The sequence below is a fragment of the Apostichopus japonicus genome, chromosome 7 (genome assembly GCF_037975245.1).
Source record: "Apostichopus japonicus isolate 1M-3 chromosome 7, ASM3797524v1, whole genome shotgun sequence".
NCBI lineage: Eukaryota > Metazoa > Echinodermata > Holothuroidea > Aspidochirotida > Stichopodidae > Apostichopus > Apostichopus japonicus.
Genome location: NC_092567.1, coordinates 19262936 through 19278631, shown reverse-complemented (window position 1 = coordinate 19278631; position 15696 = coordinate 19262936). Strand labels below are relative to the sequence as shown.

At 40.9% G+C, this 15696-nt stretch overlaps 1 protein-coding gene across 1 annotated transcript in view; it reads right to left on the bottom strand.

Annotated features, from left to right (window-relative positions):
• Positions 1 to 1990: 1990 nt before the first annotated feature.
• The window catches only part of LOC139969621 (gamma-aminobutyric acid type B receptor subunit 2-like), a 41752-nt gene continuing 28046 nt past the window's right edge, over positions 1991 to 15696 (bottom strand). Inside the window, exons 9-18 of the mRNA XM_071974740.1 lie at positions 14799 to 14993; positions 14167 to 14394; positions 12599 to 12662; positions 11615 to 11701; positions 10551 to 10707; positions 9803 to 9935; positions 9242 to 9475; positions 7904 to 8049; positions 4991 to 5183; positions 1991 to 3989 (exon numbers count right to left, since the gene is read on the bottom strand). Of these exons, the coding sequence (XP_071830841.1) occupies positions 3780 to 3989; positions 4991 to 5183; positions 7904 to 8049; positions 9242 to 9475; positions 9803 to 9935; positions 10551 to 10707; positions 11615 to 11701; positions 12599 to 12662; positions 14167 to 14394; positions 14799 to 14993 (1647 nt within the window). The 3' untranslated portion in view covers positions 1991 to 3779. The remainder of the gene's footprint in view (positions 3990 to 4990; positions 5184 to 7903; positions 8050 to 9241; positions 9476 to 9802; positions 9936 to 10550; positions 10708 to 11614; positions 11702 to 12598; positions 12663 to 14166; positions 14395 to 14798; positions 14994 to 15696) is intronic.

The window sequence follows — 15696 nt, the reverse complement described above, 5'->3', positions numbered from 1 at the left end:
CGTATAGAGCTACGGTCGACCTGTGATACATTGTTTTTAACGTTTAATAGTAACTGTACCCATAATAGAATGATCAATCCACCTGGATTACGTCTTACATACTGCGAATTTATCTCCTGCAAAATAAGCTATACAAATTTCTTCTTGGTGACGCCGCTCTCATTTATGGTACGTCACGACGGCCACCGGTGAAATATACCGTTGGCCATTTTATTCTGTGGGGAGGGAGGAGGCTAGCAAGGAGAGATCGAATTCAACGACCACACAGCTACACATCTCTTTGGTCAATTGTATGCCAGTCTATAGAGGTTCAGTGCCTCCACCAAAATCTATCTGAGGAAATTGGAAATCATATGCAGACCATTGCCTCTCTCCAAATGCCACCCTCGTCACATGCACTTTCTGCTAATCTACCCTTACCCCACTGCTGAAAGCCAATAAGAATCTTCTTGGAACATCTTACTAATATCTCAACTTACTTTTGGCGTGTGAACGGTTGCAAACTCCATTTAAGTATATATCGTTCGAATTTTCCATCATCCCTAACGGCCACATATGGTCCTGCCCACAACAGCGCATCTGTACAAAAGTCAGTGATGTGGGCATCATATTCATACGTGCAGTTTGGTATACAAAAGATGCATTTTTTATCGATAACACTTAATTCACTATTGGGCCGTTGCAATGATCGGCCCAGTTTCGAATAGCGTGTGGGTGCGTCATGGAAATATATGTATAAACACAAGCTATTTTATTCTCCCTCACTGTTAAGTACATTTGCAAATTTATTGGAAACCACCCAGTAGGGGCAATTGTTTCTATAATGTGCTATCATGCCCCGCTTCAGAGCAGTATGAATATTGTATGTTCCTGTCAGATAAAGGTTAAGAACTGTTTACCCTGTCAATACGAGTGCTTTGAAGCATGATATGGGAGGACAGTTTAGATGGGTATTAGCATTAGAAAACTGGCCCAATCGGCTAAGGAAAAATTTCTTTCGTGCTTCATAATACGCTTAAGAGACGTGTCCTTTGTAATACCAGGGGAAAAAAAACATTCTGACCATACTTGCCCAAAATGACCGCGATAAAAACTTTCTTTAATTTGGTGGCGCTCTCCCGGAAATGATAATACTCTTACGTTATAATTAGATTTTTATTTTCGATAACCTAGATTACGGCGGGTAGATCTATATACCAGGTTCATTAATCGATAATCCAAGATTATTCAACCCTCCCCCCCCCCCCACCCCCAAAAAAGAAAAATCATATATAACTAATTATTGGGCATTCGGTGTGCCATACACCTTCCTCATTGCTGTCTATTAGTTATTGTGACATCTCATCTTTCACATATCTTCATGCTAAACAACACGCCTGTGGGTATTTCTTGCATCCATTAATGATCCATCCAATTTTAAAGAGGGTTGTAAGCTTGTGACCATTTTGCTCAGAGAAATAATTACATCGTCATGATTTGTAAAACATTATTTGCTGGTTAAGTCCATCTTATACGTTGTCATGTCTTTGTGTCAAAACGAACACCTATATATGTAATATTATCTTACATATTAATCACTTGTATAGTCGAGTGGTTAATATCGTTTAACAACTAACGTCTAGAAAGATAAAGGTGATTACGTGAAAGTTGTTAAGAAATTAACATCAGAAGTAACCAGAAGAAATTTAAGTTTGTCTAGGTGACAGGTCAGGTGTGTAGGTAAAAATGTCATATCATTAATTAGTTGTTGGTATTGTTAATGTTATTAGTGACAACATCTATAAAAGAAACAGTGCTGAAAAGGATGCATTGTATATTACACGTGATAATGATGGGAGGGAGGAAATTGGGAGAGGGAGGGGGAGGGGGAGGGGAGCGAAGAATATTTTATTTTCAAGTGTCTCATAAATATATATATATTGTAATAAACAATAATCAATTCATATTGTTTCAAGAGGGTCGATTGTAGGCAAAAATATCAAACAATTTCAGTGCAATACATAGATTCTATTTATCAGATTATTTCCTTCAATCAATTAAGAATTTTAATTTATATCAATTTAGATCGTAAAATGAAAATGAGAGGTTAAACGAAATAATAAACATGTTAACGACTTTGATACACAGTCATGGACGTCCGCAGGAAGCAAAATCCAGTGGGTGGGAGAGGGGTGGGGCAACACCACTGAAGTTTTTTTTAAGAATTAGTCATCTTCGGAATACATTCTAAGCCCTGGTGGGGGGGGGGTCCTGGGGAAACTTCGGCTATGACATTTCTACACTTAAGATACATAATGTTCTCATAATTTTAAAGCACACTGTTTTACTTCTTTGATTTTCCAGAGTGATAGGATAGGGGGGGGGGCAGGGAAATTGAGCCCCTGTGGACGCCCATGTTCACAGTGAATTGATAACATCGATCATAATTATGTAAAATATATACACGCAAGCATTAGCATAATTTTATGAGGTTCTTATATATAAGGATAAATACAGAAAAGAGGTATTTACGATCTCTTAACAGCAACAATATATATATATATATATATATATATATATATAGCAAGCCACTTCTTGGTAAAGTCTGTGTTTTTATTTATAATCTGCACTCCGAGCCATCGCGTCCATGTGGGTAACCATGACTACCACAGGATGCAGAGTATGTCATTTAGTGTTCCAATCGACTTGCACTACTGAGTACTTATTTACTGGTTCTAAGCTATTTCTTTCTCTCTTTCTTAAAGCAGCTATTTGAGTTGATTTTAATTATCAAAATAAAAAAAATAATGCTAAATATCATATCAATACATCTCATTAGCTTGAATAGCCAAAAGAAAATAAAGTGAACAAAGGCAAAAAAAACAAAAACAAAAACAAAAACAATTGAGACAGAGCCGCAGATGCAACACCACACACAATGTTGAAAACATAATCATTTATATGGCCTCAGATAATACGATTTTTACAGTGCATCACAGAATCGGTAAGGACAAATAGTGTTGAAGGTTATCCAATGATGGTGCTCTGATGTTCATGAAGTTAAAAGGAAAGGGATTAACATGAACTTTTGGGTAATGTGGAGCCGACGTCATCATCATCGAAGCTTTAAAAAGAAGCAGTCCAGAGTCTTTGCGCAATTTAAAATTGAATATCTCGAAAACCGGAACAGATAGTGAGACGTTACACCAGCTCTCATATTTTCCATAGGCTTGTTTTTATGGAACGCCAAAAGGGTCAACAATATTCGATGATGGTCTAAAAACTTACGATGATGATGTAAAAACTTATGATGATGATATTGCTGTTACAACTTACGATGATGAGGTAACAACTTGCAATGATGACATAGCAACTTAAGATGATGACGTTACGACTCACTATGATGACGTAACGACTTACGATGATGATGTAAAAAGTGATGTGAAGATATACGATGATGATGTAATATAATACGATGCTATAAGTTTTTACATTGTCATCATCATCATCATCATCATCATCATCATCATCATCATCATCATCATCATCATCATCGCCATCATCATCATCATCATCATCATCATCATCATCATCATCATCATCAACAACATCATCATCATCATCATCATCATCATCATCATCATCATCATCATCATCATCATCATCATCATCATCATCATCATCATCATCATCATCATCATTATCATCATATTGTTGACCATATTGGCGTTCCATACGTTTTGTTCTGTCGATGTTAGCTAATTGTGTATTAAAAGAAAGCCGAATATTTATAGATGATTTTAAGGTTTGTTCTCCTCGTTGTCAGTTTCCTTTTCAGTCACCGGTGCAGGTATGTGATGGGTGCTGTGGTCTTGTCCTATCTCCGTATTCTGGTTAATGTGTGTATGAGCAGTCGCTAAACTATTAGTGGTAACTGTTTTGGAATCCATAGTCCCTATACGAACCCCATTCATGGCCGCATTTGGATCTTGACTGTTCAATGCAATAATCTGACAAAGTTAATGAAAATAGGTGGTAAAGTAAATATGATTATGTAAATAAAAATAGCATATCTTTGCACTGACAAAATAATCCATAATTTAAAAAAGAAAGTACAAGAAAGTACTATATATTAGTTAGAAGAGTATTAATAGATTGTGTTCGGAAACTCTTCCAGTCATGTTTTGACTTTTGTCAAAATTAAAATGCTTTTGATATACCGGTACGGTATACCGATGTTTCCTAAATTACCAGTGTGATCCCTGTTTAGCAGGGATATATCGACCGTATAGATATATTGCTGTGTTCTCGATGATCAGAAATCGGTTAATTTTCCTTTACATTAGGAACAGTTACCGTTCTAAGAAAAAGAATACGGGTGAGATGGTGAGTTGTTAAATGAGAAAATAAAAAAAAAACATTAAAATAACATCAATGTGACGCACTTTGTTCCACCATTATTCCCGACTCTACTGACACAGTACCGCTGTTTTTCTAGTTACGGTGTGATGCTCGGATACAAGGTATATTAATACACACTGTAGATAAACTGATACACACTGTCAAATTTGATCTGTTTCTTCATTAAATTATATAATTTGCTTATTCTTCTATATGCTTAGTTCTTTGTTTTTTTTTTGTTATAGATGGTTTATAATTTAATAGTATGGGAGTTCCATTCTCTACGCAATCCTACCTAAATACACTAACCATGCATTCCATTCTATCTCTTGTTCACATATTACCTATATTACATATCTTACCTATCTTACCTGTAAGACCTATATTACCTATACTACCTATATTACCTTTATTACCTATATTACCTTTATTACCTATACTACCTATATTACATATATTAAATATATTACCTATATTACCTGTATTACCTATATTACCTGTATTACATATATTACCTATATTACCTGTATTACCTATATTTCCTATATTACCTATATTACCTTTGCTTCTATCACCTTGAACTGGTATACAGTAACGTTTATGGACTTACTTTAGGTATAAACAGCATACAGAGGGATACGGTCGTACAGAATAGCATCAGTCCTCCCACAATGGCGTATGTGACGCCGATTTCTTGAGTGTTGAATAAGGACAGAGGCATAGCCACGAAGGAACATATACACACGTTGTATATGGAGAGTCCTACGTACGAGGCGTCGTTCAAACTAGGTATGTTAATTTTTCTGCAAAATTAAAATATTCAGTATTTTGAAAGAAGATAACCAAGTCAATATATACATATCGCTATCAGTTCAGCTAGAGTAGAAACAATATCATTAGTTTTAACATTCATGTCTTTCAGACTTGTAGGACGCACGAGAGCACAGCATGCGTAGTAGTACAATAAGAATGTCTATTGGGATCAGTACGAGTAAGAGTACAAGGGTACTACGGCATTAAGCCCTAGTTTCCCATATTTGATTTTAAAAAAACTCGCCCCAAATACGAATACGTGTTCAGATCCACGTGGGCCAGTATATAGGGGTTGGTCTACGTGAACGTATTCATTACAAGTCTGATGTCTGAACAAATGATTAAAACAATCAGTAAGTAGTCTCCCTATTTAGATTAATCACATTTCATGAGGGGTTGTACCGATATGAACATAATTTGCATATCAAACATAGGTTGAAACTGCTATTGTCTCATCCCATTCCATATTCATCCCCATCCCCATCCCCATCCCCATCCCCAACCCCAACCCCAACCCCAACCCCAACCCCAACCCCAACCCCAACCCCAACCCCAACCCCATCCCCAACCCCATCCCCAACCCCAACCCCAACCCCATCCCCAACCCCAACCCCAACCCCATCCCCAACCCCAACCCCAACCCCAACCCCAACCCCAACCCCAACCCCAACCCCAACCCCAACCCCATCCCCAACCCCAACCCCATCCCCATCCCCAACCCCAACCCCATCCCCATCCCCATCCCCATCCCCATCCCCATCCCCATCCCCATCCCCATCCCCATCCCCATCCCCATCCCCATCCCCATCCCCATCCCCATCCCCATCCCCATCCCCATCCCCATCCCCATCCCCATCCCCATCCCCATCCCCATCCCCATCCCCATCCCCATCCCCATCCCCATCCCCATCCCCATCCCCATCCCCATCCCCATCCCCATCCCCATCCCCATCCCCATCCCCATCCCCATCCCCATCCCCATCCCCATCCCCATCCCCATCCCCATCCCCATCCCCATCCCCATCCCCATCCCCATCCCCATCCCCAACCCCATCCCCTTCCCCATCCCCATCCCCATCCCCTTCCCCTTCCCCATCCCCTTCCCCATCCCCTTCGCCTTCGCCTTCGCCTTCGCCTTCGCCTTCGCCTTCGCCTTCGCCTTCCCCATCCCCATCCCCATCCCCATCCCCATCCCCATCCCCATCCCCATCCCCATCCCCATCCCCATCCCCAACCCCATCCCCTTCCCCATCCCCATCCCCATCCCCTTCCCCTTCCCCATCCCCTTCCCCATCCCCTTCGCCTTCGCCTTCGCCTTCGCCTTCGCCTTCCCCATCCCCATCCCCATCCCCATCCCCATCCCCAACCCCATCCCCATCCCCATCCCCATCCCCATCCCCAACCCCATCCCCATCCCCATCCCCATCCCCAACCCCATCCCCAACCCCATCCCCATCCCCATCCCCATCCCCATCCCCATCCCCATCCCCATCCCCATCCCCATCCCCATCCCCATCCCCATCCCCATCCCCATCCCCATCCCCATCCCCATCCCCATCCCCATCCCCATCCCCATCCCCATCCCCATCCCCATCCCCTTCCCCTTCCCCATCCCCTTCCCCTTCCCCATCCCCTTCCCCTTCCCCAACCCCATCCCCATCCCCATCCCCATCCCCATCCCCATCCCCTTCCCCATCCCCATCCCCATCCCCATCCCCATCCCCATCCCCATCCCCATCCCCATCCCCATCCCCATCCCCATCCCCATCCCCTTCCCCTTCCCCATCCCCTTCCCCTTCCCCATCCCCATCCCCTTCGCCTTCGCCTTCGCCTTCGCCTTCGCCTTCGCCTTCGCCTTCCCCATCCCCATCCCCATCCCCATCCCCATCCCCATCCCCTTCCCCATCCCCATCCCCATCCCCATCCCCATCCCCATCCCCATCCCCATCCCCATCCCCATCCCCTTCCCCTTCCCCATCCCCTTCCCCTTCCCCATCCCCATCCCCTTCGCCTTCGCCTTCGCCTTCGCCTTCGCCTTCGCCTTCGCCTTCGCCTTCGCCTTCCCCATCCCCATCCCCATCCCCATCCCCATCCCCATCCCCTTCCCCTTCCCCTTCGCCTTCGCCTTCGCCTTCGCCTTCGCCTTCGCCTTCGCCTTCGCCTTCGCCTTCCCCATCCCCATCCCCATCCCCATCCCCATCCCCATCCCCTTCCCCTTCCCCATCCCCTTCCCCTTCCCCATCCCCATCCCCTTCGCCTTCGCCTTCGCCTTCGCCTTCGCCTTCGCCTTCGCCTTCCCCATCCCCATCCCCATCCCCATCCCCATCCCCATCCCCATCCCCATCCCCTTCCCCTTCCCCTTCGCCTTCGCCTTCGCCTTCGCCTTCGCCTTCGCCTTCGCCTTCGCCTTCGCCTTCCCCATCCCCATCCCCATCCCCATCCCCATCCCCATCCCCATCCCCTTCCCCATCCCCATCCCCATCCCCATCCCCATCCCCATCCCCATCCCCTTCCCCATCTCCTTCCCCATCCCCATCCCAATCCGTTCCCCATCCTCTCCCTATCCCCATCCTCATCCCCATTCCATTCCATTGTTTTTAACCTCAAACTGAAATGAACATTTCAACCTGAGGACAAATGCGTAAAATGTTTGTATTTTGATCGTATGAAAGCAAATATTATGTTACTTATGAACCAATGATAATCTTACCGTGTTTGAAGTGACAAAAAAGCTCCGAATAGCATCAGAATTGCTTTGTAGCAAATCAAGGCAGGAACCCAGATATGCTCAAATCTGGCTGTACAACGGACGTAGAGAAGTTCATACTGTACAAACTCAGCAATGTCCTCTTCAGTCTAAACAAAAAAAAAACAAGGGGAAAAAATTGATGGTTAGCCTATATACTTAACACGAGATTTATCAGGGGCAGATCTATAGCATGGAAAAAAGACTGGGTTGGGCCCTGGGGTCTTTGAAGCCTATTTCTTGCCGCAAGGAGGGGTAGGTGGGGGGAGGGGGTTTGGCGTTATCCTTAGACAAAAGTAAAATCATAAACATGAAATGGTACCTTGTACTTATACATATTTGGGCTATAAAAAGGCTTAGATACAAGGTTATGATATTAACTATATACTATTTATTGTTTGGGCGTGAGGTTGAAAAGAGTGGAGGTATGACCCCCCCCCTCTCCACCTCACCCTACCTCCCTGGATCCGCACCTGATGAAGGTTGGTCAATTTATTATTCTGCAACATTCGAGTCCTCATCCACTACCTCTTCCTTCGAATATTTTATTCTTAAGTGATTCTCACCTGCATTCTCAAGCGAAGTTCCGTATGCGCTAATAGTGTTGGTATTTGATGGGGCGCAGATCCAGGGTGTGTTCACACCCGCCCTCCCCCCCCCCCCCCCCGCTGACTCAATCTATGGCCTAGATATGCCTCAGAATGCACCATTTCCCGTCTAAACATTTATTTATTTCCGAAGGACGGTCCATAACCCCCACCCACCCCTCCCCCATCAATTGCATTGCAGTTGGCTTCAACGAGCACAGACCACACCCCGTCCAATCCTTAAATCCTAGATCCGCCCCCTATCCATAGGATTGACAGAAGAACTTGAAATGCACGGACGCAGAGCGGTGTGCATGACGTTTACGTTATATTAATGTTTGATTCTCTCATGTAGTTGGAGCAGGCGCGTAGCCAGGAATTTGCCAGGGGAGGGGCGAAACTGTAGATTCGGCATTGCAAACTATCTAAGCGTAGCGCCACCATGGTTGGCGCGAAGCGTACAAGAAAATTTTGGCTGAAAATGCCTCCCAGATCGCTGGAAATGGCACTTCCCAGGCCTTGTAAGTTGCATCTTAGCATTTTCTCTTTTGAAAATACTAGCGATATAATAAAAACATTAAAAAAAAAATTAAAAATATGCTCAAGGGGGGGGGGGCGGCTGCCCCCTTCGCCCCCTTGGCTACGCGCCTGAGTTGGAGTGCGCGATGTTAAAGGAGACATGTTAGAAAGGAGATATTTAAAGAAAAAATAATACCTGTGGTATCGGGATTCGTAGTTCCGATATGCGAAATGGATCAATAATTTGTCTCGGTATCAGAACTATTAAATCGACAGCGAAGAGAAGCCCAACGATGCCGATCAACTTCCGGTCTTTAATCACTTTTCGTTTTGTCTTGCCTGCGATGACGATACTATAAACCCGCCACATCTTAGTAAACATTCCACCGAAGGCTAATGTAAAAGCAAGGGTAACAACCCAGACTCGAATCTGGAGAAAATATTCGGTTATTAAAGAAAGAGAGAGAAATAGGAATGAGGATATGACGTCATTCTTGGCAGGATACTTACCAATTAAAAATGGATAAAAAATAGAGAAACATTAATTTTTTTTGGCTGATGAAATAATAAGTCGAAGAAAATATCTTATAGTCCTGGTGAAAATTGCATTCCAATCCTTATAAACCGCTTTCGGGATAACGGCATATCAGGAGAAAAAAACCATTACTTATAAAAACAAGATGGCGGAGAAAGAGGTCCGGTAGAGAAATCTACGGTGCTCCCTTGCTCCTTTCCATTCACTATAGTGCTTAATTACCTCGCACATCGTTCGAAGGAAACTCTTTGTAATCAGAGGCAGGTCTAGACCAATCACGATGACACAGACGTAAGCCAGCATGAAACCTGCCACGATTACATTGTTGAGGTTTGGACTTGACATTTTAATGATTCTGAGGAGATAAGAACGAAATAATAATAATAATAATAATAATAATACATTAGTATAAAAATTAGGTCTACAGAATCGCATGTGGTTAAACACAGTGGAATCATAAAACATACCATTATGGGTATTAATTATATATTCTTTATCAAAATTCAAAACGCATGGAATCTATCTAATCCTATACCTCAGTTTATCAACATGTCATTAATTCGGCCTATAGAAATTCAGGAGAAAACATGAAATTATCAATAATTAGGAGGGGTCGGCGGGAGGGAGATTTTGTATAGATGCCTGGGCCTACTCGTGACAGGATACTGTAATAAAACTTACTGGCCACTTGTCAGTTTACCATAATAATGGATAGGTTCACATTTCACACGAATAAGGCTGTGGTGGCCCTCGGATAGGATACACTATTTCCGTGTTGCGCCCGCAAGATTCATTTAGTGCCCATCCCATGCCCTACATTGTCAAAATATATTAGGTCAACGTATATCTGTCAGCTAAGTGGGGGGGGGGGGCTTCTTGAATTGCTGACCTGTCCCTTATTTCTTCATTTTAAACTACAACAATATACGATATATTATATTCAATTTGTTTTCCATAAATTAGAACGAACCTTTCCTTTCTGTATCTGAAATTGAAAACTAAGAATGAGACGGCGAGAGCAACTCCGATGCAACACAAGAAGAAGGCAATGATGAAGATAACGACAGGTGTAGACTGTAAGAGGGAGATAGTTCTGGTGATGTCAGAGTCGAAAGGGGGAGCTCCACCTTAAAGTAGATAATATCAAAGAATCATAATCACGATGGTATAAATATATACATATAGATAGATAAATAGATAAATACGCGCTGGTATAGTCGCCTATATTAAATGAAGACTTACTCATGATATCAAAATAACATCCTGACATTACGAAACGTAAATTAAAAAATCTGGATTCAGAGTTTAAACGTTAAGCTACAAGACCGTGATATTATTAATCTGAACATAATGACGACAATAGAGCACCAAAGAAGAAGAAAAAAGACGAAGAGAGTAATGTAATTAAATGAAATTTTCAAGAAAACTTATGCGTACAGTCAAATATAGCGAAGGTCATGAAGTAGGCTGATGAAATCATATTGTGATGTTTGTTTAGACTAAATTTAAAATGATCAAAACAAATCAAACATACATTATGTTATTTGAAAACAGCTTTGAAGTTATTTTGATATCCGATGTTGTTTATTATCATTTCTTTTGACCGATGTTTCCATGGAGATGAAAGACTGACCAATACTATCCCGTGAAGTAATTGTCAACAAACAGATGGCCGATTAATTATTTTTAAAAAGTCCTTTATATGCACATAGCTAGTTGCCTGCTGACTAAAGTAAGAAAGACAAATACGGCTCAAAGAAAGAATTAAATATCTTCGTTTTTGGTCAATGCGATAGAGATTTTTAAAAAATCCGGAATAAAAAGCCTATCTCAGAAGAACAACAAAGAAGTTTGAGTTTTAGAAATTGCAAAAAAGTGAAATAATATAGTGAAATATTTTAGATAAGAAGATAAGAAAAAGCCATTTTGAAATGCAAATTCGAAATTGAAAGGACGAAATCGAACGGATGGGGGGGGGGGTGGAGGGGGACAGGTACAAGAGAGGGACGAAGTAAATAATTAAATTTTAATTACCATTTCTTTTCCATATTTCTTCTTTGCTTAAGAGCCAGTTGATGGATTCTCCAGGGTAGTAAGTCCCGATGACTACCTCAACGCCACCTATATAAAACAAGAACATTATCAGGAATATTTCCCTCTATATCAGCGGTCCCCCAAAAGGTGGCCCGTGGGGGTCAAATTTGGCCAGCAAAAGATTTCAATCCGGTCCGCGAACAGAAAAAAATCGGCTCACAAATAATGCACCAGAATACTGGTCCTTATAAGGTCTTAGGTCTACGAGAACTCGACGGGCCTAACCTGTATAATAATTTCTAAATGTAGGGTATAAGTGAGATTTCGGATCTCCGTGGCATTTTTCTCTAACCAATGTGTATGTCTAGCCCCTAGTAGCATGGAGAAAACCACCCGTTAATGAAGGAAGAAAAACGGATAATGAATGCAAGAATCCCAGTTTGGAGTAACACATTGTCGGTTTTCAAAAACCCTATCATATGTGGCTTGAAGAAAATTATGTTATCGGAGAAATATTTTTCTCCGACTATAAATCAAAGGACACAATCGGAATTCCACGAAATGACCGGCAGGAACCCATTCATATACTTTGGAGAGCTTTTTATATATATATTTGTTTATATAGGGTCTACTTGTCTTAGGGTGTTTCAACATAACAGATGGACTTTGCGTATGCAGAGCTTTCAATTTGTGTGATATTTCCATCTGTTTTTTTTTATCATCGGGAGTATATAAACATTCTTAAGTGTTGTGGCCCGCCGAGTGGGTGAAAATATCAATGTGGTTGACGACATGTATTTACTGCGAGATAACCCCCTTGAACAATACACACAAAAATGCTACTTTGAAATGGAATTAAAAATTATTACGTAACAGCATGGGATTATAGGAAATGGATTTTGAACTCAACTTCACCCGCTTGTTTTGTTCTAATATGGCTTGTACTCGTTTTGTACTCATTTATACTGATCCCTCAAATCTTACCTCGATTTTGTTCAATGTTGATAGTACCAATTCTATCGCCGTTAGATGTAAATGCTAGAGGACCCTTTAACCATCAGACGAAACGAAAAAGAAAACATTAAAGAACAAAAAGAAGTGATTTACTAATTCACATTGAATGACTGCAAATCATACGATGGTGAAGTCATGCCAAAATTCGAAGATTTGTTATGAATTGGGAGACTGAATCAAAGATTCTTTATATTTACCCATAAAGACTATACATACTTATACGTCAAATATTTGCGTGTTATACAAAATTGTGTTATCAATGGAGTATGGATTCTGAAAACTCCTTTTAACCCTCGGGAGTCATTTCCAGTAATATGTAGCAAACCTGCGTAGTGCGTACATGACTAAAGACCGTGACCGTCGAAGTAAGTGCACGAACGAAGATGAGGAGTTGGTGGCAGCGGTAGAGGGCGACATCACACGTTGCCATATAATCTGCCATGTTTGCCAATTGATACACCCGGGAGTTAGTTTGAGAATTGGAACTTAGTTACGTTGTTTATGGCTTAACTTGGTCAGCATGGGGTCGTTTGGGTTGGGGGTTGGGGGTTGGGCAGAGACGGAATTGAACCAGACCCGCAATAATATGGAATCGCTGCAACATTATGATAATAACTACGCTTTTCATGTCCATATCTCAACATAATAATGTGCTACAATTCTTCATAAGACACGTGATCCAATTACTAGTAGTTCTTCTTTATAATCTGATAAGCCAAAGATTTCAGAAGGAATCGTTTTAATCAGAGAGTTACCTTTAGTAAGACTATAGAGCTTTGAGGTCAAATGGAAAGGCAATGGACTCGCGATCTAAGCATTGCAAGGTTCGAGGCTCGGCCAAATCATTGTTTCCTTAAGGCATGTCATTGCCTCTCACCCTCCCCGGCAGGTTAATAAATAGGGACCTACGAGGTGACTTCGTGGCTGCTCACTATATGGGGAATTCATTGTGGAGACTTATTGATGCGGCGTACTGGGGTAACATGCATGGGAGCTTCCGCTTGAATTGTGCATACGTGGCTGTCACAAGTTAAATTACCAGGGCGTTAAGTGTTGTAGAGTTCTGTGCCTTACTTTGATACAAGAAAGTAGTAACGTCCATTCCTTACTATGGTTCACAAGTTTCACTTAGTATATGTTATCTAACCACTGCATTTATGTCAAATTTAATGTTTTTCACTGAAATATATTTATTTCAATATTTAAAAGAAAAATATTTCACTGAAATGTTGCCTCTGACTGATGCCAGTCATAGGTAAAAATCACTTTCTTGTTTATACGGAATAAATTTTAGTCAACTATTAATGCCGCTTTGCGGTCCATAATCATGTTGCCAATTTATGTTGCCAATCTAAGTCTCTGAGCTTAGATTAAACCTTTGTTGTAAACTCAATTGATTTCAGTGCAGTAGGAGATTGGATTCGCTATATTTAATACATTTTACGAGAGAGATGAATAAATACAAATATTGAAAAATATTAATAAATACTGAATAAATCAATCAACAAAGAGGAAGAAATAAAGTCACTGGTACCCACCGATGCTCCATAAAATGACACCTTCTTAATCTGATCTCGGAAGATGTCCGCCATTTCTTCATCAGAATAAGTAAATTGAGAAAGGTTTCTCGGATATAGGATGGATGTTGAAGAATTTAAACCCAAAGCCAACGCCCACACAATATCATAACTCAACGATGTAACATCTTGTGAGTCTACCGTGACATTGCGGTCGACAGAAATCAGAGCTCGAAATTCATCTGGCGTCTGTGTAAGATCGTTAGTTTACAAAAACAAACAAACAAACAAAAAGACGGAGAAAAATTATTCCATTATTGAATTATGTTCGAATCTGAAGTTATTAACCTTCGCTAAATTTATAAGATGGTATAATAACCATCGCTATATTTCGCTAAAAAGTTCGCTAAAAGTCGCTAAACTGCGCTAAATTTATAAGATGGTATAATAACTATGTTATAATTATAAGAAGCCAAAAAAAAAAAAGATAAAAATATTTAAAAAATAAATAAACGAGAACAAGAAAAGAAAAAAAATGACAAAGAAAAGAAAATGTGAGAATGACCCCTCCTCCCCCCCCCCCTCCTAAAAAAATCAAAAAAACAAAAAACAAAAAAATAACACAGAAGACTGTACAAGTGCTGTTTTCATACCCTGCCTGAAACAGTCTGTTTATCAATTCGCCCATTGGTACTGTAGGTCAACGAGAAATAACCTTCTACAACCTCTTCCATTTCAGTGACGTCACATCCGTATTGGCTCACAGCACTTCCTTTCCACCAGTGATGCGAGTAGTAACCTACAATGAAGAAAACGTACTTCGGTCCGTACATTCCGAGCTTAAACGCCTGGAGAAGAAAAAGAGCATCATGTAGAAAATGAATTATTGAAAAAAAAGGTTCAGTACTTCGCAACGTTTTTCATCAAGTTAGAGAAACGAGATTCTAGCTGAACAAAGAATGTCAAAAAGGTCGTTTAAAAAGTTAACGTTCTCTCTCTAGGTTTAAAATTCAGATTTGAATCCATGAGGGGGGTTGGTTTACGCCAGTCCACTTTAATAAAACAAAAACAAAAAATGGAAAAGTATAGTATTTATTGGCATAACCTGGCGCGTGGACTTAATTTTATATTTGGTATTTGTAATTATATATGCGTCATAATGTATCATTTTATCATATTAATATAATAATAATTTATTCTTATATGCGCTTTACATCAAAGAATGATCTCAAAGCACTTCACAAAATCGCATAAAATATTACAACTTCGAAAATTATTACAGCTTAAAATTATTACAGCCTAAAAATACTGCATCCTAAAAGTTACAAAATAAATAAATATCCTAACAATAATTATTAAAGCAATAAAATTCAGAAATTAAAGACGAAAAAATGTCTAAATCAATTTTGTCTGAGGGAAAGCATCCAGCCCCCCCCCCCCCCCTCTATATTAGAGTCGGCTTCAACGATACCAGGTCCACCCACCCTTCTCATTTATTTTCCCTTCAAATTCCAAATCTGACCCTGAAAACATTGTTCTTTGAAGTGACAA